The sequence below is a fragment of the Watersipora subatra genome, chromosome 4 (genome assembly GCF_963576615.1).
Source record: "Watersipora subatra chromosome 4, tzWatSuba1.1, whole genome shotgun sequence".
Taxonomy (NCBI): Eukaryota; Metazoa; Bryozoa; class Gymnolaemata; order Cheilostomatida; family Watersiporidae; genus Watersipora; species Watersipora subatra.
In genome coordinates this window covers 26,879,815-26,906,878 of record NC_088711.1, presented here as the reverse complement: position 1 = coordinate 26,906,878, position 27,064 = coordinate 26,879,815, and the positions used below count along the sequence as shown (strand labels likewise).

Below are 27,064 nucleotides of genomic sequence, written 5' to 3'. Positions count from 1 at the left end.
CGTTGTTTGCCCGCGCGGTTTAATTGGTTGCTTACCAGCGGAGTGTAAACAACGTGAGTGTATAAGCCAGAACGGTATAACAGGGTCGTCGATTTTCGAAAAGAACTTTTTGTTATGCATCTCACCTAGCAAGTCCTTCTCAATTTTACCTTGATTAACTTTTTAGTATGGATTCTGTTTAATATTGCTGGTAGGCTTATTGCTGGTAAGTTTAACTTTCTCAACACTCTATTTTACTCATCGTCACGTTGTTAAAGTTCATCATGCTAGTTTAAAATTCCAATGAGCCATATAGCAAGTTAAGTTTATTTATAAAATTTTGTCATAATATTTTGTGTTTCAAGTGGTTAAAGATACTATTTGTCAACTTTTTTTTTTGTTGAAACCCTATATTTAGCATTGATTTTCTAGAAAACTTTTTGTCGTCTGCTTTCGACACCGAATGAAACCAACCATACTTTTTAAAGACTACAACAACGCTGATTAGTTTTTCTGTTTTAATAAAGCAAACAAGTGCAACTTTTTTGGCGATGTTAATTGGAAAATGCTTTTGCACGCTGTAGATATTGCGATAAGAGGGATTTGCAATTATGAACTAGCACTGATTTTGCCATAGTTAAAAGCTTTTACATTACTTGAACTTTTTGCATAGAATTCTGTCAAATTGTTTTGCTATTTTTGCCAGTTATCTAATCTTTGTGCAGTGGTTTGATACCAATATTCAAATGGTAAATTCTAGTACCAAGAGGGTTTTGTTTGCAGTAGGGTAATATGTATTTTATCAATCAGTTAAGCAGTTCGAATTTAGTACTCAAGATATATAACATCATGTGGTCTGCATGTATATGTTATAATCGCTACATGGCGGTTGAATCTTCAATTAGTGAATGATGCAGTACACTGTATTTGAGTTTCTAATGTGATCAATCAGCCGTAATTTGAAGTTTTACTTAGCTTTGCACCAAGCATACTTTTCCTAGCTCACGTTATTCTTACGAGTGATTTTATCGTGATGTTTACTATTCACACAGCGTCTTGTTTGCTTAGCTATTCAATGAGATCGGATTTAAATCTCTATGATGCTAGTCAATGGAGTTGCCATGTAATTGCTGGTAAGGTTGCTATTATGCTGTAATAGCTGTTATTAAAATCTACAACGCTTTTGTACCATTTGCAGTATGCATATGACTGACATGGATAGTTTATAATTCGCCTGATTATGGCTACTCGGAGATCAGGCGTTTTTCTCGACTACCAACCATCGTCTCAGCCTCCTAATGGTAAGACTCTTTTATTAGAAAATATTTTAATATTGTATTATGTACCATGGCGGAGAAAGTCTGTGAACTGCTGATGTATTTTGTATCTGCTGCCTATCCCAGTTTATTCTGTCCAAACTGATTATAGTTATTCACCTTGAATTGAGTGAACAAACTCAAACATAGATGTTCGTTCACTCAGAGGGCATTATTGATAATTATCGATAAAAGCCTGCTTGCAGCTGGGTATGCGAGTGTGTCAGAACTTTTTTCAATAGAATGTTTGCATTGTTTCAATCAATCGGTAGCTATAGGACCTTTACAAGTAGCTCGCTTCAGCTCTAACTGGGGCTAAGTCAGCCATTTCAACTGACCAATCATTTCCAGTAATCGGGCAGCAAAATGTGTAGTGATTGATTCGCAAGTCGTACTTGAACCTATGAGTTAACAAGGACCGCTCAAACAAACTGACGTTAACACTACGATATCACGTTATATACACCCGCTATATACACCCGGGGACATGTTAGTTGCAACCTGTCTCCATTTCCTGAGGAGTTAGCCATAATCACTAGTGGGTTACGACTTTCAATCTGATTTGAAATTAATGCGGTACAATAGAGCTATTGAATGCATTGTTTTGTCTTACTTTTGCCAGTATATCTGTCCAAAGCAGTCCGGTATTAGTTATTCATCTGTAATGCGCTCTTCATGCGTTGCATTATGCGTCCCCTGAGCTAAAACAACATTCTCTATCCATAGTTTTCATTACGGACAGAGGCCAGGTGTAGGAGCCTACGAGGAAAGAGATGCATTCTTCGGGTTATTTTAACGTCACGCTAATGCCATTATGCCCTCTTGTTTGCCTACATTGATAACCAAATCTGAGAACAGCTTCATTTGAATTGGCTACCTTAAATTAGCTTTGAGATAGCCCGTATTGTCGCTTTACAGATGTTTAGTGATTGTGGCAGTCAAGGGAGGTATAGATTACTAATTGCTAGCTGTAGATTAGTGGCAGCGGTACCAAGTGCTTGTCACCATTGCATCTTGCATAACTTATATCTAGGATTGAAGATGTTTCTCTGGCTGTTTTAGAATACTTGTATGTCTGAGAAAGATAATTTATTCATTCTTGATGTTGAGTTTCATGGCTGTTGAGTTTTATAGTTGCTGCTATAGTTGCTCTCTAATGCGATGTGTTTAGTGTGACGGAAGCGCTGCCCTTCCCGCGGAAAGAACAGTTTGCATCTTCATAACATTTTAGGAGAAATGAGAAGGCCGGAAGGGATGCAGGTGGGAGATGAACAGGGAATGATGCAACACTCGCTTCATTCTTCCCATGACGACCTCTCAGAACACGATGTCAAGGCGGAGGGTTTTCATTCGACAATAAACTTTGATAAGATAGCAGAAAAAATGGAATTACTGAAACAACAGGTGAGAATAACTGCAGAACTGAAGTTGAGCTCGTCGCAGTAGGAACCTGAAGCCACCTAACCACTTTTCTATGATAAATAGTTGAATATGTGCTATATTATTATATATAACATATTATATTATCTTTGTTATTCTTTATTTTATTATTAGTATCTTTAGTTCTTTCATTTGGACTTAAAAAAGTAGGGGACATAAGTATTTTTAGGCTACACCGTAATGAGTCGAGTGACACCGGTAGATAGAAAAGGTTTTTCGTCTTCAAAAATGCTATAGTTATACGCATCACATTTTCAGGTGACAATGCGGTGCCAAGCCCTAGTTTGTTCTAGACAATCATCATTGGCTATTCCAGTCAGCCATCTATGATTCTTTACTTCAACGCTTATGTTTAAGCAGTGATACGTTCTGTGAATGTGGGTTGAATAATCCAATTGCTGTTGAATTATCTCCTTGATATTATTTCTGTACTTTTTTTCAAGGCTCTTTTTACTAAATCCAAGTGAATCGGTGCAAGTTTTGATATAATCAAGTAGGTGGAGAGACTGTCATGTTTCACACATATACCACTAGCAATGTTTGTCAGGGAGAGGCTGGCCAGGCAAAAACTGATGCTAATGATGCTTGGAATCAAGTCATCGCCAATGAGCAGGCCAAGCTCATGGAAACATTCCAGAACCTTCGGCAATGGCAGCAGCAACAACAGGCAGCTCTATTGCGGCAGCAGCAAGAGCAGATGCACAAACTGCTTACAGAACAAGACAAGATAACAAGTGTGATTGGCTGTGAGAGAGAAGATCGCTGGAGCACTCCAGGTTGGTAACCGCGGCCTCAAGAAACAACTGTGTTCCTAACAAAGGTCTTGTCGAAGAAGAATCGCATCTCAGGTTAAGACTTCTAACGGTGGCGTATATGACACAAAGATATTTCATGAAAAGAAAGGCTCATGTTTGGCCATGTCGAATAGCTCGGTGCTCGATACTTGTATGGCTAGACTCCAAATGCCAATTCTTCAAACAGGCTCCTCACTCATTTTTTACTGTTAGCTATTATATAGTTGCTAGGAAAACGACAACAATTTTAAGTGATTACCTTTTTATAAATATGTTTTTAAGCATTTTATAACTTGATTATTGGCTCAATTTCAGTCAGCAAGGCTGAATGTAGTGTGAACAAAGCCTTGCAACAAAATTGAAGTTGAATCAGATTTTCCTTTTTTAGAAACCAGTCCCATGAAGGCTCGTACACGGAATCTATCTCGGTCTCCCTATGTCCAGCCCCATGCAGTTATCAACAACAATCAGGTACGCGCACATACTTTTTACATATTACAGCTCTTCCTCTTAGCTTGTTAATTCTGCTGTCTCATACTTTCCATGATTATAGTGGAACAAGTAAAGTATTGCTGCAATGTCATATCATCATTAAAACTGATTATTTATTCCATAAGCAGTTACAAGCTACTTATCATGGCGTCAAAAATGACATCATGATAACTCTTTAAAAAATACTTACTGTCATATTATGTAGCATGTTGTTAACTTCTAGGAGGAAAGGTCATGAGTTGGTTGAAATACGCACATTTTATGAACATATTCAGTATGAAGTAACAGCAGATTATATATATGTTAGCAGTTTTTCAACATTGCGACTTGATTCTGCTATTTTGTTATGAGATACTGTCAATACTTTGTGATACCTGAATATATATTCACTGCGCAACAGTCTTTAAGTACGTGTAATGGTGCACCTAAAACATGTTTATTATTATCTACAAATAAAAACAAAGGTATTAAGCTATGGGTATTGGGTTATGATCATGGACATGGAAACAGCAGCGAGAAAACAAATATAATGTAAACATCAACTGATGGGGTCGGTAAACATAGAACCCTCGTCTAAAATCAAAGAACTTCACACTTATCTGAGACTGGGTGAGGTTAGGGTACTTCGTTGTTGGCATGTTTCGATACTCTTGTAGTTGCACAGAGTAGGCGGAGACCAAGAGTATGACACAGATGAGGGCGTCTATCCTCTTCCTTCGTCTGACAGTCAAGGTTATCTCTCCTCTCAGCACGTGAGTATCGTATATAACTAATGCAAACGGCGGCATTCACATTAAATTTTATATTACATTTGCTGAAGAGAATTAAATAAACTGCCATTATACACATCGTAGTTCCCACAGGATACATCTGAAGTAGAGACATCAGAGGAGGCTCCCAATCCATCGGCAAACCATGATGATAAACCTATCAAAGGCGCAACAAAGACTTTTGAACAATTACTTGAAGAGCAGCTTGCTAGTGAGCAGGCTGCTGCTGACCACACAGATCAAACTTCTAAGAAGCCTTCAGTGAAGTTTTTAAAACGGGGTCAGGGCCTATCTCGGTTTAACCTCAAAGAGAATATAACTCCACAAAAGGAGTATAAGCCCGGCTCTAAGAGCCGACAGCCATTAGTTGACTATAGTAAACCTCTTTTAAAACCAAAGGCTAAGGATTCCACTCCTCCTGAAGCAAAACGCAAGTCTTCTGTCTCACAATCTGCTAAGCCAAACAGACCTACAGCACCTCCTGTTACCAGAAAGGTTGCTGTGCCTGTCAATCAGCCAACTAAATCACTGCGAAGGTCAAACACGATGCCGGCAAAGAAGTCGGAACCAAAACCAGTTGTCAGTCAAAAGAAACCGTCTAGCCAATCAAGTGCCGCTAACACTAAACAGAAAGTAATGATCACTACCAGTAGTGGGCGATCCAAGGGCCAGAGTGGTATTGCCCAACCATTGGCTACTACCAGTGCATCCAATGCTTCCTCTCCAGTGAAGTCACTTAGCACTCGACCTTCTTCAGCCATGGAAACATCAACCCGTCTTCCAGCTAAGCCAACATCACCAAGGAAAAAACTTTCACTTTCTCCTCGTAAGCCTTCTGCGAGCAATTCTCATAAGCATCTGCCAACGCCTACATCGTCTGCTTCTGTTTCTCCGGTAAAGAAGCCTGTGGACTCGTCTTTCCTTGCCAATATTATTGATCGAGCCCGCAAAGAGGCTGCAGAGACTGATGAACTGCAGGTAGGTGGCTGTAGGGGTCTTTTGCATTTACCTGCATGCATGTCTCTCGCTTATATATTTGATAATGACTTGTTTCTCTCGCTTATTTCTACTAGCTTTCTTATCTTCTGTATAATTTCTCTTGTCTGAGTCTAAAAGTTAAAACTGCTTCTATGGCTCATTCAAACTGCATATACAGTCAAACCTCTACTCATGATCACCTCAACATAGGAGTATTCTTGTATACAATGTAAAACTCCAGCGACTATTTGACTTTATAATCGAAGTAATCTCCCGCAGATATCATTTAAAGTTTCTCGCAACAACAGTTTAGTAGGGATATTTATTATGGAGTTCAATTTTATTGGCTTGTGATGAAAACCGTCATGTTGTTGATGATTCCCAATGCGAATAATAAGTTCTGCATACATGCATTCCTAACTGTGAGCTGTGGAACGAATTCAATAGATTACAATGTCTTATAGGAATGTTTGCTGCAACATATGAAGAGAAACCAGAGTAATTTATGTAAAGGTTTAACAGTGTATTTGTTAGACAATTACATTCTGTAAGTTGTGCATGGTTGTCACGGCTTGTGCCGTAAAGCAGTGAAAAGATATTAACTTTTTATATGGGTTTATGTGGAGGTCCAAACACTTTTTGTTTACGTTTGAATACGCACTAGTCAAAGTCTGAAGCGAGTGTTCAGCGCTGTAGGCTGTATATTGAGAAGGGTGTTCATGGTTCGAGTACTGGCACTAAATAGGGCTCATACCGAGTACTGGCACTAAATAGGGCTCCTACCGAGTACTGACACTAAATAGGGCTCATACCGAGTACTGACACTAAATAAGGCTCATACCAAGGACTGACACTAAATAGGGCTCATACCTAGTTCTGACACTAAATAGGGCTCATACCGAGGACTGACACTAAATACGGCTCATACCGAGTACTGACACTAAATAGGGCTCATACCGAGTACTGACACTAAATAAGGCTCATACCAAGGACTGACACTAAATAGGGCTCATACCTAGTTCTGACACTAAATAGGGCTCATACCGAGGACTGACACTAAATACGGCTCATACCGAGTACTGACACTAAATAGGGCTCGTACCGAGTACTGACACTAAATAGGTCTCATACCGAGTACTGACACTAAATAGGGCTCATACCGAGTACTGACATTAAATAGGGCTCATACCGAGTACTGACACTAAATAGGTCTCATACCGAGTACTGACACTAAATAGGGCTCATACCGAGTACTGACATTAAATAGGGCTCATACCGAGTACTGACACTAAATAAGGCTCATACCGATTACTGACACTAAATAGGATAACTTGTGCAGTAAGGCTGTAATACAAACTATGACCTAGCAAACTAAGTCTCTCTAGGTGATAGTTCCACGCTAGTCCGCTATCTTCAGTGCATTTAATAACCCGTGCTGTCACTTTGCTCAGTTGGATTTCACGGAGTCGATAAATTTCTAGGAGTGAGTTCTTACTCATACAACAGAAATAATGCTATTAAAATGTATTAGTTTTGGTGAATGGACCTGCCTCATAGGGCTTATTGTATGGGCAGCTAGTGTTGGCTCTTTGTTCAAATAAAATGCTTTCATTAAGATTCAGTAGTGATGTAAACGACTCAATTAAAGCATAGCTGAGATGATCACTTACCTGGCATAGAAACATCACCACTCGTTTCATTCCCAAGAGGCTAACAGGTGCTTGTCACTGGTTTTAGGATGGCGTTCGCTCGAGTGTAGGAGAGAGTGTCATTGGCTGACGTAATGCGGAGTGGCTGTTGTTTAGGAATTGTTTCTCTTGCAGGTTTTTGAGATGCTAGAGCAGTATGCCGATGATAACGAGTCTTTCCGAAGTGACTGCACTCTTGTAAAGGAGGTCCTCAAGCCAAAAGCCGTTCTCTCGCCCATGATAAAGAGTAAGATTGAGGAACTCAAGCCATCGACTTCTAAGCCTGTCAATGAGGAGTCAGTCAGCAAGTATGTAGCTGGGTAGCTAGGATACCTTTGTGTCTGATATCACTGCTATTGCATGGTTACATTCATATCTGTTTTATACTCAGGTTCGTGAAGGATGAGGCTGAGCATAATGTACCTGACGAATCACAAAAACTTGAAAATACTAAAGATATTTCAATGAATAACTCTATGGCTGTATTGGATAGCTCAATCAATGAGGTACCGCGTTTATGTTCGCGTCGTTATGGTTTGTGGGCTATAGTATTCACTTGTCTAGAAGTTTAAGCTCAGTGTGACCATTATTATGTGTTTAGACCTTGAGTTAGGATCCTGCCATGGAATGAAAGTTTTTAATGCTTAATGCTGATAAAAACACAGCAGGCATCGCTGACGTGGGTAAGTGGTGGAAACAGTCAGTCGGCAGAATTGTGGGCATTAGACTAGGTTTGTCTGATTCAAGGTCATATCTGTGAGCGAGCAGGAAGAGCAGGAATCTGAGCCTGATGTTGGTGCTCCAGCTGAACAGGAAGTGGCAGTCAAACGAAAAATCGCATACGCCAAAGCACCTCGGAAGCTCTCTGATAGCAGTGATAACATAGACATCAGCCTAGCAGCCGCTACCCATCACTCTATTGGTCAGTATCTAGATCTAGGGAGAAATACTGGGGTTTCTTATAGTAACCATCCTGCTAGCCCTGGCAATCAATATTGAACTTTTCATTATACTCAACTAGTTTAGAGACAAAACTAATATATATTATATAATATGTAGTATGATCATTGTACTATATATAATATTATTAGCTGGCTGAAAGTTTGGGCTGTGTCAAGCTTTTAAACTTGCTGCCAACTTTGTCACTAAGTCAGTGTTTTAGGTCAAATAAATCACTTAGAAAATAAATAAATCAGTTTTGAATTCTGAATCAGTTGACGCACAAGTTTACATGATTTGGCATCATGGTTTGCACGAATACTTGTCAGGTTACGCTGTTCACACGAACCTTTCAATCTATAAAATATTTTATCGAGATTTTTTAGCTTTTTGTTGCAGTTCTGTACTGCAGCTTAGTTTTGCACTGTTCCAAAGATTAAACAAACAATGCTAGAACCTCGGACAGATTCGCCGTAATGTTTGCCTATTACCATTAGTGCATGGTGCGCCTGCATGAAACTTCTTCCATTAGTGCATGGTGCGTCTGCGTGAAACTTCTACCATTAGTGCGGGAGAACTCTACTATTTGGAGAACTTCACAAGCAAGTCACTTGCAGGATCACTCCGAGCGGATGCGCTATGAGTTGACCGCTCCATCTGAGAAAAAACTGGGGAGTGCCTCCTGCTCTTTAGTTCATAAGGCAATCTTTGTCCTTAACGCATAATCAAGTAATCATTGCAAACCTACTAATAAACTTTAAAAATGTTCTGTTCTTATTTATGATACTTACGGAACAGACGCCATAACTACTATTGTTAGACTCGAACGAAAGGCTAAACATTTTAATAGGTTTCAGGAATGAGAGAAATATACCAAATAATTGAATAAGTCAGTAAAGATTCACTCTAACTATAAATCTAATAATAGCGTACTATAATGTACTTAATCAACATTCAACATGAGTTTTACTGTCAAATGAAGACTTGAACATTCTTAAGGACTCGGAGATCATAGTACACACATTTGTTTGTACAGCAGAAGATTCTGGAAGTTGAAATAGAAATCGAATAACCTAGTGCAAACCTTGACATATACATGTACTTAGAAAAAGATTAAGGCAATAGTCGGACATAAATTTTACTGTCAGAACTTAACACAAAATCAATTTGAGGGTGTTCGTGGTGCGCAGTGTGTCATAAGCAGTGAAAATTACAATGTTATGCCATATCTTATTGGCGTACAAACGTTACTCCCGAGGCTACTGACCCACAACCTGCATAGAACATCAGTACTGTAAATTATTTTATTGCTAATTGTAAGAACATCTTTTGTCATCCTCATGTAAATTTTTATGAATTCCCTGGATCACCCGCGCTCTGGTGTGTAGGGCGTTCCGGGCACTACAGTTAACGGCGGTATATATTTTATTGTTGTCAAAGATGGAAAATTAGTCTCTTTGTGTTAACGATTCGCTTACAGCAAATTTTATAGTTAATTTAACCGATGAAGAGTCATTTGACTGATGCGTGGGTTATCTGATCAATCTATATATATAAAATCAAGTGTTTGTCTGTCATTTGTATGTCCATTTAATAGCGATTAGTTAAAATACCCACACTTTCAGTCCAGTGCGCCATGAGAGATCATGCTGTGTAATAATTATATGCACAATTATTTGGAAGTGTGGCAAGGTAGCTGCATGGTTTAGTGCTAATGCGCTTGGCTTAACATTCGAATGTACGGGTACGAACCCTGTGAGGTGCAATCGTTTTCCCTAACACTCTTAACTGACTCCGAACAGACACGGCTCTTATTATAGTATATATTAAAATAAAAATTACTAGCTTAAGTTACTCAAATTCATAGGGTAAAGAAACTTAGCCAATAGCAACTACATCACCTGCCACTGTTTATAAGCTGTTTTAAATCTTGAATGAATTTGTAGCATAAGAAGTAAGAAATGTTTTTCAACAATCTGTTCTGGCTATGCCTCGAGCTTTCAAATATTTGAATTATGCATTGGCTGGACACACAGAAATAAACAAATATCTCCATTTAAAAGTTAGAACGGTAAATGCTGTGTATGTCGATTAAAAATAACCTGTCTATACAAAAACTTTTATTACTCGTGCAACGCTGGAAATTATCTAGTAAAGTCATAAACTGCTGCACTATAATCACTCATCTCAACAAAGATAGTTGCATAATTATATCGTCTACACCAGTTCTCTTCAAATAACTTTAGCCATGGTAGCAACTGACCAAATCGAGTCAGCTCATTTAGAATGGTGATTTGCAAATCTTTTAAACATTGAATAATTTGAGTGCCAGTCGTTCAGCTACATTGACCTCATTCATAATGACAATCGAGTTCTCTACGTATATGTGAATTGTTTCATAGATATTTGATTTTCCAATACCCTTCAGCATGTTTGTAAGCATTGTTACCCTTCAGCGCGTAGCAATTTAACTTTTGGTTTGAGTTTGCAGGGCACTCTCGCTAGTTATTTTCATAATGGTCGCAAAATTTCAATTGCCGTGAGCTCGTGTAATAAATTCTACCATATTTATTCATCTCAAGGCTGGTGTCTTGTTTTTGTGGCTCATACCTATACAGCACCTGATAGGGACCAATTACAGGTATAGTTTTTCGGCTAGTGCATCTAGAAACACAGCTACAGCTTTATGTAATTGAATGGCAAGCCTTGGCAGAACTTTATGTACTATAGAGTGTGTATTATGTAATGGAATCGCTGTACTTTGTGATAAGGTGATCATATCAATCACTAATAAAAAATGTGCGCTGGATTAAATATGCAATTTAAATATTCTATCAATGAAAACTGGTCTCAGGCTTATCAGAGTAATATCAACCAATTATAGCGAGTTTGGACAAAGGGCTGCCTTTCCAACCTTTTTTAACGCACTAATTGGAGCCCAGCATCCTTGCATTGAGTAAATGTAGGCAGACAACTTTAATGTGATTCTCTAAGTTTTCATGATTCTTGGCAGATGACTATAGGAGATTTTATGAAGACAATAAAAGTGTTGGACAACTTCAATTATTTGGTCTTCTTGCAGAAGTTGTGATGGACATACCGGAGAGACCGGTGAAGCCTATGTTTCTGGATGAGAGTAAAGAGTGGGAGGATGAGAGCACCCTTGATACTCCAGCTAAGGACAGGTTAAACAAATATCTCTCTGAATATGAACATACGCCTGCCCTAAAACAAGTACAGACACACACGTCATCCCATCTAGTCGGTAGCTCTCTGGACCAAGCACTTACCACAACTAGCCAATCAGAAAAACCGTTAAATTCGTCCAATCAACTAAATCTGTTTCCTATGACTGCCCTAACTGACAATCCTTCAAGAGAGACTGCAAGTAAAGGCACTATTGTAACTGTGGAGAGAGCTGAGGCTATCGTGTCCTCATCTGAGGATGATGATGATGAGGCACCACAGTCTCAGCTTCTACAGAAACTTTTCCCTACGGTAAGGAACGTTAGCATCTCTTGCCTCAATCACTACTTGTCGTGTTCTAAAGAAGTTTTTTTGACATAAATTTGGTCATCATTTGTTATTAGACAGCTTTTTATGTTCGTAATAATTTTGTTTCAAGTTTTTAAAGATTATATTACCGATATACACTATTTACATATATATTTATCTTGATAATTTGATTGACTTAATGGATGATTGGTTTTATCTAACATACATTTACTAAGTTGTTGCTTATCAGTTTAACTTACGAAAGTTTCATGAAGAACTTAGCCTCATAGGAGCTTGAATTGTTCTATATTATTGCTAGTTGAAGCCAGTTGAACCTAAGGCTAAATCTGATACCAAGAGGCATGACGCTCATTCTGAACTTAGCAAAGTAACACCGCAAGTACTCCCAGGACAAGTAGAGACAACTCAAACACATCCAGTTGCCGTACCACACAGCCAAGTTCAGCCATCTATCACACAGGCTCCAGCTCCATTGCATCAAGGTATTGCCCTTAGGGTGGCGCTCCATTAACATACACTGACAGGAAACTCAGTAGTTGGTCAGTGAGGAGCTAGTACTCACATGGCAAGTGTGTAGGCTCGATTTGCAGTACTCAAATATTTGCATGTAAAGTGTAATTGCTGCTTACTGGCAACACGTGTAGCAGTCAGCGGTGCATTGTAGAACTGTTAATAACACCAGGATTTGTTAGTCTATCGCATTTACATTGTAAAGTGAGAGCATTGCCAGATGACCGCCGGCTTTCCTCAACAGGTCAATAGTTTTATTGTGATACCAACAGATGCTCTATCTATAGGTGTACGATGTTACCAGTTTTGTTTGCTTGCAAGTTTTATATAGTTACTAGCGTCTATAAGTTACTAGCGTCTATAAGTTACTAGTGTCTATAAGTTACTAGAGTCTATAAGTTACTAGCATCTATAAGTTACTAGCGTCTATAAGTTACTAGCGTCTATAAGTTACTAGCGTCTATAAGTTACTAACATCTATAAGTTACTAGTGTCTATAAGTTACTAGCGTCTATAAGTTACTAGCGTCTATAAGTTACTAGCGTCTATAAGTTACTAGCATCTATAAGTTACTAGCGTCTATAAGTTACTAGCGTCTATTATAAGTTACTAGCGTCTATAAGTTACTAGCGTCTATAAGTTACTAGCGTCTATAAGTTACTAGCGTCTATAAGTTACTAGCATCTATAAGTTACTAGCATCTATAAGTTACTAGCGTCTATTATAAGTTACTAGCGTCTATAAGTTACTAGTGTCTATAAGTTACTAGTGTCTATAAGTTACTAGCGTCTATAAGTTACTAGCCTCTATAAGTTACTAGCGTCTATAAGTTACTAGCGTCTATAAGTTACTAGCCTCTATAAGTTACTAGCCTCTATAAGTTACTAGCCTCTATAAGTTACTAGCATCTATAAGTTACTAGCGGTAAGCCTGGTGTTGGGAATTCCGCTAGTCTTTCATACAGCACTTCAATTACCGTCCGTTGTTTGTTCAGTGCAACGCTATGAAGCAAGATCAAAAGAAAATCAAAATTTTATAAGCATACCGTCTAGAACACAGTGTGTCGGTATACTGGTAGTACACAGTGTATCAGTGTACTGGTAGTACACAGTGTGTCTGTGTGCTAGTAGTACACAGTGTGTCGGTATACTGGTAGTACGCAGTGTATCAGTGTACTAGTAGTACGCAGTGTGTCGGTGTACTAGTAGTAAGCAGTGTGTCGGTGTACTAGTAGTACGCAGTGTGTCGGTGTACTAGTAGTACGTAGTGTGTCGGTGTACTAGTATTACGCAGTGTGTCGGTGTACTAGTAGTACGCAGTGTGTCGGTGTACTAGTAGTACGCAGTGTGTCGGTGTACTAGTAGTTATAATAGTCTGTAGTGCATGCCATCCACACATTTACCGGACTGTCTTCAAGCACGGGCTAGAGCGCAGGCCACAAAACTTGCAATCCCTTGAGCGTTATGTTTGCAGGCACTGATTTGGAGGCTCAATCCCTGATATCCATGACTCCGACATTGAAGTCGAAGCTCACAGATTTGGAGAGGGAAATTGAAAGGTTCAGAGCAGAAAATACAGAATTAGCTAAGCTGAAGAAGGAACGAGAAGGTCTTTAAGCTTTCAGTTTCTGATAGCTTGTGGGTTTTTAGCGCATTCACCCTTAAAGGTTGACTTGCAACAAAATTCATATTACAGTTATTTGATATGAAAAGATTCACCATGTTTTACTCTGTTGTGTTGTAGGTGCAAAATATGTGGGAATGTGATTACAAGCTCTTAAAAGCTCAAAAACGAACAGTTAATCGCAGCCACACGAGACCGCCGTAGTTTGGATTCTCTTTCCAAAACGGCTCAAATGTGACGTAGCTGTGTTAGATGGTTTCTGTTTACACTTTCATGCAACCTTATTCGTCGAAACATTTTCACATATATTTCACGCATTCAATAAAACTATGTCTATTGATCTTTTGCGTCTATTTTATCGTCATCGTAATGCTGTCACTTTTAGCACTGATTCTTATAACTTAAACGTAAAAAATCATTTAAATTTTTTAGCCTTAGCTTGAAAGAGTACATATCATTGTCTGATAATCATGACAAGCCTGTTGGTCATTTGTGATAATCAAAAAGTGCTGCAGAAATTATTTGCGAAGCATTGGGTCACATGATCAGATTACGACTTGCCGATTAGACCAAACCAAAACAAAACTGTAAAGTAGCGAGCATCTATATTTGATACGGGGTCTTCGGTAAAACCCGAAGTGTTTGTCATAAACTAGTGCTACGATAAGTTTTATATTGAGCTTTTTATTGCCCTTTCAATTCACGGAAGAACATCACATGACAAGACGATAACCAAATTTCATGGCTCCGTCAGAGAAATGAAGAGATTCCAATCTACGGCGGCTTTTCGTTTTTGAGCTTTTAAGAGCTTGTAATCACATTTCCACATATGTGGCACTTACAACATAACAGAGTAAGACATGGTGAATCTTTTGATACCAAATAACTGTAATGTGAATTTTGTTGCAAGTCAACCTTTAACAATCAGATATAAACACAGTCTAATGAATATATTATGATTGTATTAACACATCAGACCTAGACCAACTTTCGTCCCACCGCTGTCTGATTCGCTTGAGCCGTACAGCTGGTCTGATGCATATTCATCACATAATTCATCTAATCGCTGCATTTCCATGCTTCAAAATAGTGTCATTGAATACTTGGTTATGTGCACAACTGTGAAGATTTTACCGTCTGGGAGGTTCTTTGGCATTCATGCTTCATGGAATGGATCTTCAGTAGCATGGAGATGGTACTCAGTTGAATATTTAACTTTAACCATGATAGTTACTGACCAAATCATATCCGGGTAACTCATTCATTTTTTATAATTGCTGAATATTTCAACTACCATGAGTGATCTCGTGTTGTAAATTCTACTACAGTCATTCATCTCAATTCGTTGTTATAAAAAGTTAGTTAAAGGCTATCTTAATTTACAGACATGTAATAACTTAATCCTAGTATTTAAATATAAATAACTTCAAAAAGTGTCACCGACGGTGTGAATTAATAGTGACTACTAGTAAACCCGGCGTTATTCGTGATTCCTTTAATTTTCAATAAGGTAGCCCGCTGGTTGATGTTAAAGAGGCTGTTTCTCACGAACCAGATGGACCTTTGAAACCGAGTGTTTTTGGTGATCATGGCACGGAGCATATGTGCATGAAACATATATCGATGAAATCGGCTAAAAATGTGGAACCACATAGCGTTAACACAGACTTACAGACACACGCTAACTCACACGCAGTGACATAGTGGAATGTATAGCGATAAACAAAAGAAAAAAGTTAGCTACCGTTTAAACGCTTTGCCCATTTATTGTTGTTGAGTCATCAGCCTTTATACCGTGAACAGTCACTTAGAATTTATGGAATTTTACTACTTACGATCCTACCTATTCTTAAACCACTTGCAATTATTTTTTCAAAGAAATAATGGCTCCTTCAAAGAATATCTTTGAGATATGAAAATCTGTGTTTCGCGTTGATGTAACTCTGCACAAGACTTCCAAACTTTTATGTCAATTTTTGAAAAAGAGAAAGGTGAAAAAACATACTGACTCGGACATTATCTCAGACAGCGTCTCAGGCAGTATCTCAGACAGTGTCTCAGGCAGTATCTCAGGCAGTATCTCAGACAGTATCTCAGACAGTATCTCAGACAGTATCTCAGACAGTATCTCAGGCAGTATCTCAGACAGTAGAGAGCTAATTTGGTTCTTGCCATTAGTGTCCATCATTGCCCTGCCTGCTTGCAGAGAGTGTGGCGAAGCTGAAAAAGGAGATGGCGGAGTTCCAGAAGCAGAGAGATGAGGAGTTGAAGAGACTGAATGAATATAAGGTTCAGGAAACGAAGAAAATTAAAAATGATAGGAAATTATTTGAATCTTGGCAGAAGCAGCAACAGATAGCGAGCAATAAGAAAGACAAACAGGAAATAGAAGGTTCGCCTGTTGGTTACTCGTGTATCCATCATTAACATCTCATTGCATAAAATTAATGGCAAACCTTCACAAAGTTCTTGTAATAGTTCGAAACCTGTAAAGCTAATGTTATGCACATTGTATATTGCGGGTCATTTCACACTGTAATTTTATGATAGGTAAATCTCATCACGAATTACTGTATTTGAAGTTCTTGCTGTCTGTGATTTGTTGTCTTACTTCTGGTGTGCTATTACAGTTTTGGACAGTAGCTTTAAACTATAATAACGTAGAGTCATGGCTACATGTTAACTCTTCACCTGTTTCAGCATTCACTAATGAGTTGGAATGGTTTCATGGACGCATAGTAAATTGTTACCTCTTTCAGCATTGACTCACGAGTTGGAAGAGCTGAAGGCGGAGTCAAAGAGAAAGGAGCAGAGATGGACTGCGAACACATCACGACTCCGGGACAGGGTGGAGACGCTCGAGAAGGAGAAACAAGAACTCTCCGCTAAACTTGAAGAACAGCAAAAGGTTAATGCAGCTCAACAGCAGCTCTGGAAACAGTCTGAGATCAGTAGCAAACAACCAACTATAACTCAGGTGATATTTTATAATCGTTAAACAAAAGATAGACATGGCATGTTGCTAGAGCTTAGGCTAGTCATTGATTCACTAAAAAGTAGTGTAAGTTTTTGAGATAGTTAATAATTATTATGGCTTTTTGGATGGAAATGATCTAACATGTAATTGCCTTCTAATCTGTTAATCCAAATTATAGCTAGTTAGTATTTGTATACTAACTAGCTATGGTATATTTGTACCATTTTGCAAACAAAATCTTGTTTCCACTTCTTCTATTTACAACCGTCAAAGCTGAAGTTAATCATGGTGGTGTTTTGCTGGTTGAAGGTGGCCAAGAAAGTTGATGAAAAGTGGAACAAAATAAAGGATAGCGTTGAGAATCAGAGCGGCTCATCGGTGAGCTCGAGACACAGTCACAGGACCCCTCTTTCTTCTACAACTCACAGTCTTAATGTTAGGAATAATCCCTCTAGTCATTCAGGCACCCTCACGCCGTCGGTCATTTCGGCTAAGGTTGAGGATAGAAAGCGTAAGCCTCCTGAAAGAAAACTTGTCAGCGACCACTCAGCTTCTTCCTCAGATAGGCTCAAGTCTGGAACTGCTGCAGGAAAGCACAACATTGCCCATACGGCACCGGTGCTCGGAACAGCCTATACAGATGATACAGATAATGACGTGACTACCGATAGTGACATGGCTCAGCCTGAGGTGCACAAGAAAGAAGTCATCGCTCAACCTACAGAAGACTCATCCTCTAAGGTTAAGGAAAGACTGAGCTCTCGATCGACCAGAGCGAGACCAGCCAGTGCTCAAGACAGACGCAAAACTTCAAGAGATCGAACTACTTCTCGAGATCGGTACACCTCTTATGAGAACATTCGAACTCGCGACAGGCAGCAGTCGAGAGAGCGAACATCTGGGCGGGTTAGGGAGGTACCGGCTCTCCCTCTTGATAGGCAAGAACCAGATGGTAGGAGCAGCAGGCAAGGGAGGGCAGAAGACAAGTCGGACTCTAAGGCCATTGCAGACCACAATACAACTGTGAGAAAAGAAACTGGGAGCCGTCACAGTGGACAGAGTTTGGACAGAGGCAATAACACAGGCAGCAGTGAGCCACCAACAGTCATTGAGGTGAGAAACTTGGCTCTGGTTGGCTGGAGTAGTGAGAAACTTGACTCTGGTTGGCTGAATTAGTGAGAAACTTGGCTTTGGTTGGCTGAAGTAGTGAGAAACTTGGCTCTGGTTGGCTGAAGTAGTGAGAAACTTGGCTCTGGTTGGCTGGAGTAGTGAGAAACTTGGCTCTGATTGACTGGAGTAGTGAGAAACTTGGCTCTGGTTGGCTGAAGTAGTGAGAAACTTGGCTCTGGTTGACTGGAGTAGTGAGAAACTTGGCTCTGGTTGGCTGAAGTAGTGAGAAACTTGGCTCTGGTTGGCTGGAGTAGTGAGAAACTTGGCTCTGATTGACTGGAGTAGTGAGAAACTTGGCTCTGGTTGGCTGAAGTAGTGAGAAACTTGGCTCTGGTTGGCTGGAGTAGTGAGAAACTTGGCTCTGGTTGGCTGAAGTAGTGAGAAACTTGGCTCTGGTTGGCTGAAGTAGTGAGAAACTTGGCTCTGGTTGGCTGAAGTAGTGAGAAACTTGGCTCTGGTTGGCTGAAGTAGTGAGAAACTTGGCTCTGGTTGGCTGGAGTAGTGAGAAACTTGGCTCTGGTTGGCTGAAGTAGTGAGAAACTTGGCTCTGGTTGGCTGAAGTAGTGAGAAACTTGGCTCTGGTTGGCTGAAGTAGTGAGAAACTTGGCTCTGGTTGGCTGAAGTAGTGAGAAACTTGGCTCTGATTGACTGGAGTAGTGAGAAACTTGGCTCTGGTTGGCTGAAGTAGTGAGAAACTTGGCTCTGGTTGACTGGAGTAGTGAGAAACTTGGCTCTGGTTGGCTGGAGTAATGGACAGTTTTTGTGCTTAAACTTCTTTTGTTCTTTTAACTTTAGTATTTTGTGGCAGTTATCAAACATATAATCTGTGCGTGTACCATTACTGAGCAGTCAACATGCACCCGTCATAAGGCTGGTTCACACTATATCGCCCGATGTCGATGTCTCTTCTCGGCCATTATTCATCAACGGTTGCGCCACAAAATGCGTTGTATAATTAAACCGCTATGTCGCCGGCTATTCACTGATGTAGATGCTCATGGCTTTGTAATAGTGTGAACATTATTATCACAGATGATCACCGAAGTGGGATAAACGTCGACATACGGTGATATGGTGTGAACTAACCTTTAAATGGTCTGCATTGCAGACTAGCATTTCTCTACCATATGCAGTGCTGGTATACTTACAGAGTTTAACTCAATTATTGATTAAGCTTTATATAAAGACATAGCTGCCTGCGCAGAAATCGCTCTGTTCATAGAGCTTGTCATCAAATTGCCTCTCGTAAACCCAATCAATAAGAAAGTATTGCTAATTTTATTTACCCTTGAGCTTTTATTTCTGTTGCATAGCGGAGATGATTTTGAGCTGCTGCCTGTGTGTGCAGAGGTTCAATGCTTACTTTATGGTTATAAAACTCCATGCAATGTGATTTGTGTAATCAAAACTGCTTATCACCATTTACTATAGCTCATTATTTGAAGCACAAGTAGGGGGGGGCACTGGTCATCCTTTATAGTAATGACATCAGCATCTCGGAGACTGCCGTTTTTATAAAGAATTGGTTTCTCAAAACTTTGCAGTTCAACTTTATATCTGCCAACAGCTCACTGTAAATATCCTAAATTATCTATGGCTATCAGTCATTATGGCTTTCAAAGGCAGATGTAAGCTTTTATATATCGTTTATTGGTGTTGTTAATCCATATGGTTTTTATTAGGCAGAAGTCTTTTGCGGCATCTCAGTTTGACTTGGTATTTTTTAGATAATGGATGATGGTAGGCGTAGTAGGTATGATCGACCACAGACTAGTCCACTACGAACAAAGAGGAACCAGAGTCCTTTACGGCGCTCCAAGTCGAGTCGGGACAGGTCAACTGACCGGCCTAACCTCAAGCATGGTTACAGTTCTGATGCAATCAATGACCAGAGGCTTTCATCATTAAACTCTAGCTGTAAGTGTAGAGACACTGTCATGTTGGCAGGGCGGCTGGTAGCTGTTGAAATGTTGAACAGTAAAATGCTTGCTCATGAAGGTGTCTTACCAAATTTTGATTCGTTTATGTAACGATCGCCCCCCCAGTGTAGTTTCTTCCAGTTAAGCATTGTCTAGTTGACCCATTACATATACAGGCAAACTCTGATAACTCAAACTTCACAAAACCGAGCGAAAGTGTTTGAGTTATCAGAGCGTTCAAGTTATCAGAGCACTGTCACAAGTCCATGTATTTATTAGTAGATACATGCACATATACAATGTATATATAAATCAAAATCATAGATGGCTTGTTGCAAATTAAAAGGCTTCTAATGTAAAGTTTAAAATTTTTCATCAGAAAGTATAAAGATTTTTCTATCAAGTAAGATTTGTTTGTTTTTTTAGGTGATGTGACTGCCAGGACATTTTCAGATTAAAATTGGCAAAACTTGATCGCTGTTGAAATGCTCAGAAGAAAACATCTTTTTCTTTTGAGCGTTTTGACCAAGATCATTTTTGCCGATTTTTCTTTAAGTTTATCCGAAAGTTACCTCGCTTTTCCTTGCTTTCGAATGGCCATCGCTAAGCGGATGTTTGGTAAAATTTGATTTTTTGCAAACCTTTAGAAAAGCTGTTAACGAAAATGTTTTGTCGATGATGGTAATAACAATGCCTAAGAACTACTAAGAGTTGATGTTTATCTCTATGGCTTGGAAAAAGGTGACATTCTAAAGCGATAAAGATCGTTTCGGTAGCCATTTGGCAAAAAACTGTTCGAATTAACAAAGTTGAGGTCGAGTTATCTAAAGCAAATTGTCATTGCGTGGGAACAGACCAAGCAAATCGGTTCGAGTTAACCATGTGTTCGAGCTATCCGAGGGCGAGTTATCCGAGTTTGACTGCACTTGCTCTGATGAGCAAGTTGCTGGTCGGTGTAAAATGTAACTAATGATGGCAGCTGGAAAAACTTGTTTGAATATTTGATGGTCTAATAATATCAATCTACTGTCGTCGCCTGATGGTCTGGAACTCCTGATCTACAAACAACAGGTTGGGGTTCAATTCCAAAAAAGGTCACTGGTGGTGGCAGGAATAACATCCAATCTTAAATTCCTCTCAGGAACTGGTCATGTATCCAGTCGGCGAGAAATGGCCACTGGACTCCGACGTATTCTAGCCAAGATCACAGAGCCATTGTTTGTGCAACTCTGCTATTAAAAATACACACAGCCTCTGCTTGCAGTAAACTAAGCAGACGTCATAGTCGAACTTCGAGGGCTTACTCATACACTGAATTCGTGGAGAAAAAAATAAGCTTCTTTTCCAATACATCTGATGAATATCGGCTAAACTATGGCTTCTTTACTAATAATCAATGTATTTGATGGCCGAGTGTCAGTTGCTCATTCATAGATAGCAGTTTGTATGTTGTATGTATTGCGTGTTTTGTAGATAGCAGTCCGGTAAAAGCAACCGATAGCAAATCACGCTTGGAAAGTTATAGTCCCGATAGATCATCTCGATGTAGTCCAAGACGAAGGCGAAGCCCTGAGCGAGCTGTCACAAAACGCGGTAGTTTGAGCAGAGACAGGTTAAGTCGCGGCTCAAGTTTAGAACGACGAGGCAGATCAAGTAGTCGAGATGCGCTCGACAGCCCGGCCAAAACTGAGAGCAAAGGACGAACTGGAAGTATGGAAAAATTTGTGGATAGAAGAGGTGTGGACATACGAATAAGCAGTATAGGTAGGTGGTGATGATTCATCATTCCCTTCTCTCTGATTGGTTGGTTTCATTGTTTCGTGTAGCTGTATGATTAGACCTCTGCTAGTAATTTTAGCTGAACTTTGCCTGTACCTCTTCTGTTTATAGTGATTGATTGATTACAATCATTGTTCCCCATTGTGCTTATCCTATTTTAGAGAAAAAGCTCAATGATTTGATTAGTGCACAGCGTAAGTAGTTCGTACTGAGTTTCACTTTAGAATTTTCTCCTTCTGCCCTTTCTGTTGGTCTCTCAATACCAAACAGTCTTTCCACTTGTTCTACGCGTATCTTGGTGACTGGTTGCCAGGTATGATAGCACAGTTGCGCGTGTTGCTAGCGTCCAATAAAGCCAGACTGCACTTTATTAATAATATTAGATACGGTAAATGAACCTTAGAATGGTGCACTTGCTCTTGGATGTCGGGTGTATATTTTTGGCAATATCAGTCTGACATGAATACCAAAGATGCTCTCATTAAATTGCTGTCATTTATGATGGTCAAGCACTTTGCAACAAACACTTATATTAGTGTGCCTCCTAGCTGCGACGATTTATAAAAGTTGGGAGAACTTCTTCAAAGGTATTTTATGTTTGGTTTTTTTCGAGTATACGTACACAACTGTTACTAAATAAATGCAACCATTTATGGAAAAAAATATGAAAGTTCACAGCCATCTCTTTTTTTCATGCTCTTTGATTTTCAGCTTAGCAGAGCAAAACAAAAGGAAGACATTTGCATCAGTTTTCAACTGATTGATGCAAAGGTTTATAGTTTCCATGTTACCAAATTTTTTATTTGCGTCATGATATCTTTGAATACATGTTCACACCATTTCAGTTGCCTTCCTCTATTATCTGTGAAGTTTAAGTTTTTTTTAGAAATTTACAGAAATGAATTAAAATGCTAGTTCTGTTAATGTGTAGCCTTGGAATGACTGCTACCTGATTGTAGTATTTGGAATTGTGTGCTTCTTGCAAACATACATCTTCCGCGATTACATTAATTACTGGAGATCTTAGAGCAATATGTATGGCTCCTCGCTAATCGTAAACATTTAATGTCTTTGGCTCCTTGAATGCAGTGTCGACCTTTTCTTGTCACAACATCCTCTTTCACCAAGTTTGTATGTAATATTACTAATATGTAATCCCTTTTGGTCCAGTATCATAGTTCCCCACAGAGCCCTATGTTGTCGCATACAGTGGACCCTCACCATGTGATTTTCATTCGTTCCAGTGTTGACATCGTATGGCGAAAGTGTCGAATAGAGGGGTTATAGAAGCCTATAGTAATTATCTAATGCAAACAGCTCCTGGTAAAAATCATCAAAATTTTATCTACGTACAGTACATATTAAAAATTAGTAACAAAATAATATATTAACCTTGGTAACTATAGTAACGTACAGTAACTTTGGTGTATTTAAATTATTTAGTGGTTACGATCTGCAATAAAATGAAACTTTACCATGTAATTTGTGCAGTACGTGCAGTAGGAAGCTTCGACCTTCGAGACAGACATTAACATAAATGTTCTTATTTAACATTAACAAACACATTCTTAAAGCTAAGCTTTAATATGCCTTTTTTTAATATTTTACTTAACTTCAACTTTGTCATCAGCTAAAATTTTAACACCTATCTGTTTCCGGTTTCGTTTTCACTATAACTAATAACGAATAGCATTGAACTGTGAGATATCGTGCATCGTATCTCTTTCATGCGTTGTGGAAGGGATTTCGGTGAATAGCATATCAGCATCTTCATTATGCCGATGTATTCAGCACACCGACTGCCAAATATGGATTTTGAGAACATTGATACCATATGGCAAAAAATATCTCGTATAGAGAGGGTGAAAAACATCGTGTTACACGTTGTAAAGAACAAAATCGTAAAACAGGATTATCGCAACTCGAGGGCGCACTGTATTATCAACAGAGTAGCATAGACTTTAGAGGTACAATACTATCAATTTGCTATATTTTTCTGGTCAGGCTCCAAAAAAAGTATTGGAAGCTCTACAACTTCTAGTGATGAATCGTCACCCATTAAAGCACCGAAGCTGCATCGGGGTGACAAAAATGACTGTCAGGAGATTACATATGCAGATGGTAAAAGAGAAAGTATCTACAGGTAGGAGTTGTTCACTCTTTCGCTCTAATATTTATTTTTACCACATATTGCATAATCTTTAAATGTATAGTGGTAGCAGCATACATATTTCTTTTCTGAATTTGTTGTTGTATTGAAGAGATTTTGAACGCTACATACACATGTTGGAGTTGTCATCACAACATGTACTGTCATTATGGAATACTATTGAACAGATCTTGAGCTCTTCTAACCCATTTCTTCAGGTCTACATTAGTGCTTCCCCGCAATTGACAACACCTCAGTTTGTAGTAATCCTATGTTACTAGACTGGCTTTGTAATCTGAATGATTTACTTGAGTAAATCTACATATCTGGGTGTTGCTCTTCAACATCAATAAGATCTCTAGTTTACCTCTACACAATAAAACAAGATGTTCAAGTGACAGACGATAAATTATGCTTTATGCGGGTCGGAATGCACATGGTTCAGCTTTTTATGTCTATTATTTTTCTAATGTAGTTTTTTTTATTTAGCGTTTTCGTTTATGCCGGTTTCTTATCTGATTAATAACGATCAGGTTCCTGTAAATTTGTGATTGATACTCAAGTTATTTATTAATGCTTGTGGTTTTATTGAGTTGCCACTAATAACTAAAAAGTAAGAAGAGCTAGCTTCGTTAACTTTTTTTATGTTGCTCAGGTGCTAACAACTTCATGGTCTCGGAGAGCACAAAGGCTAAAATTTATTATTGTGAATGTAGCTAACATGTACAGGTACATTGTTACATATTGCGTGGAGTTATGTCTACATGTTAAACTGCGTCATAAACACATAGCTGCGTGTTAAACTACATTTGCACACACATTACTAGCCTTTACTGTATTATTTAGTACTGGAGCCCGTGAAATTTTTTTTCCAAATGGAACTCGTAAAGAAATTTCTCCTGATGGCAAAAATGTTGTGGTGAAGTTCTTCAATGGTGACAGGAAGCATATACAACCCGACCAATCAGTGGTAAGGACTCCGCAATGTTTCTTATTTTTTAATCATTTGTTTATTCTAAGGTCACTAAGTGATTAGGTAGTATTCTGCTGTATGGTATATATCACACCTTGTTTGAAGTATCTATAACTAATGGACATGCAATATGATTAATTTGATCAGAGCATCGCTTTATCATTTGTTCATTCATTTGATCATTTGTTTTAATTTTTAACTTTGTCACAACTATTTCATATGACTCGACACCGTGCCTACTTGCCAACCAGTGGCCATTCTTCTAAAGTAATATTTCCTTAGACTGAGTACCAAGGAATTTAGAAGTCACAACCAGTCGATTTGTGTTTCAGGTGTATTATTATGCTGAAGCTAAAACGACGCATACTACGTACCCTGATGGTGTGGAGATAGTGCATTTTTCCAAGTGAGTTTTTGTCAGGAATTGACAGTCCTAAACCATGTTCAGTGTATCCCTTGATGCATTATGTTATACTTTTGGCTACTTTCAAATCCTTCATGCTTTGAATGGAGTTTTTTAACAAGTTAGTCTGACAATTAGCACTTAGACATGCAACTGAGTCTATTATAACTTTATCAAATTTAATTGCATCTACTTTATCTTTTTCACCATCACGTATTACAGTGCAGCAGGTTATGAATTATGGGCTTGCGCATGGATAACCACTAGCATTCATTTTGTTTAGTAAACAAGTTGAAAAGACATTCCCAAGTGGAACGAAGGAGATCATATTTCCTGATGGCGCCATAAAGTATCTTCACCCAGATGGAAAGGAAGAGACTACCTTTCCAGATGGCACAATTGTTCGTGTTGTAAATGGTGTCAAGATCTTAGAAATGCCAAACGGTCAAAAGGAGATACATACGAACAACTACAAGGTGAATGATTACTTTCATTTGTCTCTAAAAACAAAAATGAAAAAAATTCAATTAATTTTTTTATAATATAAATCTTATCGTTTAGGAAAGCTTGCCACTTTCTGTTGCGACTGCGATAAGTGTGGCTTGTACATTTTTCAGAGACGTGAATACCCGGATGGTACAGTAAAGACTGTATACAATGATGGCCGACAAGAGACTAAATACTCCAATGGTAGAGTAAGAATCAAGGATGCTCATGGCAATATAATAGTTGACAGGGTGTCTTGACTCGACCAACTTCTGCAATTAGTTCAGCTAATTTCTCAGGTGTAATTTGTGTAGATTTGATATACGCTTGTATAAACATTACCAATTTGTTACCACGTTGATATTCTTTCAAAATTCTAAAATGATTTGCACCGGAAGTATCATCACTCAAGACAAACAGATGGCAGTTACCAATGACTTGTTGAATATTGTTGTCACGGTAACATCTGTTCAATTCATATTTATTTTATACTTCATGCGTGCTCTTCCATATTGATTTGTCTGCCCCTGTGCATTCTTCCGACATTTTACTGCTTGCTCATTGTTGACAAATCCATCCAGTGTACATATTGAGTGTTAATATCTTTTTTAAATATTTATTTGAACGTATTTATTTTGTGCGAGTTGTGTTAGGGTAGTAGTCACTGTGAAAACTTTTGCAATGGTTGTTTACTAAATGAGATGTTTTTAAATGTGAAATAAAACAAAAATTAGACAATAAATAATTGAGCTTTATTAAGAAGAAAAAATTGCAAGGCTCAAAATAAATTCATCAAAAGTCACAGGGAAGCGGATAGATAGTAAGTAGTTGAGGTCTGTAAAAGGATCACTCTGCAGCTATTTTATGTTGTCCCCAGCCATGGAAGCACTTTGTGAAACGAGTGTTCTCACGGCCCTTCATTGCCAGCAAAAGCTTCCGTGGTCTGTCTGGTTGTTTCCTCCGCATGTGCTCCACATACACCTAAAGTAATTATGCCAGGTATGTCATCCAGTGCCATTAACTGTTAATATCATCTTACCACTAGCTCAGTCTTTAACATGTTGTGCAGAATTGCAAAATATTCAAAATGGTGATTCTTGAAATTTTTAATAATCAGAATTTTGTTGTTCACAACAGAGCTGGCAGGATCAACATATATTTGG

The 27,064-nt window shown here is 38.8% G+C and overlaps 2 protein-coding genes across 2 annotated transcripts in view; one reads left to right on the top strand and one right to left on the bottom strand.

Moving 5' to 3' along the window:
- The first annotated feature begins 71 nt into the window (after positions 1-71).
- On the top strand, positions 72-26,703 carry LOC137394872 (centromere protein J-like). Its single transcript, XM_068081646.1, has 23 exons — positions 72-205; positions 1,178-1,280; positions 2,527-2,711; positions 3,298-3,511; positions 3,918-4,000; positions 4,678-4,773; positions 4,885-5,769; positions 7,593-7,765; positions 7,849-7,963; positions 8,205-8,379; positions 11,479-11,894; positions 12,211-12,394; positions 13,896-14,030; positions 16,252-16,437; positions 16,805-17,022; positions 17,332-18,135; positions 19,920-20,109; positions 21,585-21,875; positions 23,895-24,033; positions 24,886-25,009; positions 25,345-25,418; positions 25,699-25,891; positions 26,033-26,703. The coding sequence occupies exons 2-23, from the start codon at positions 1,220-1,222 to the stop codon at positions 26,159-26,161; spliced, it is 5,070 nt and encodes a 1,689-aa protein (XP_067937747.1). The 5' UTR covers positions 72-205; positions 1,178-1,219; the 3' UTR covers positions 26,162-26,703.
- Positions 26,632-27,064, bottom strand: part of LOC137394874 (protein flightless-1 homolog) — a 32,532-nt gene continuing 32,099 nt past the window's right edge. The window contains exon 31 of the mRNA XM_068081647.1: positions 26,632-26,882. Coding sequence (XP_067937748.1) covers positions 26,748-26,882 — 135 coding nt within the window. The 3' untranslated portion in view covers positions 26,632-26,747. The remainder of the gene's footprint in view (positions 26,883-27,064) is intronic.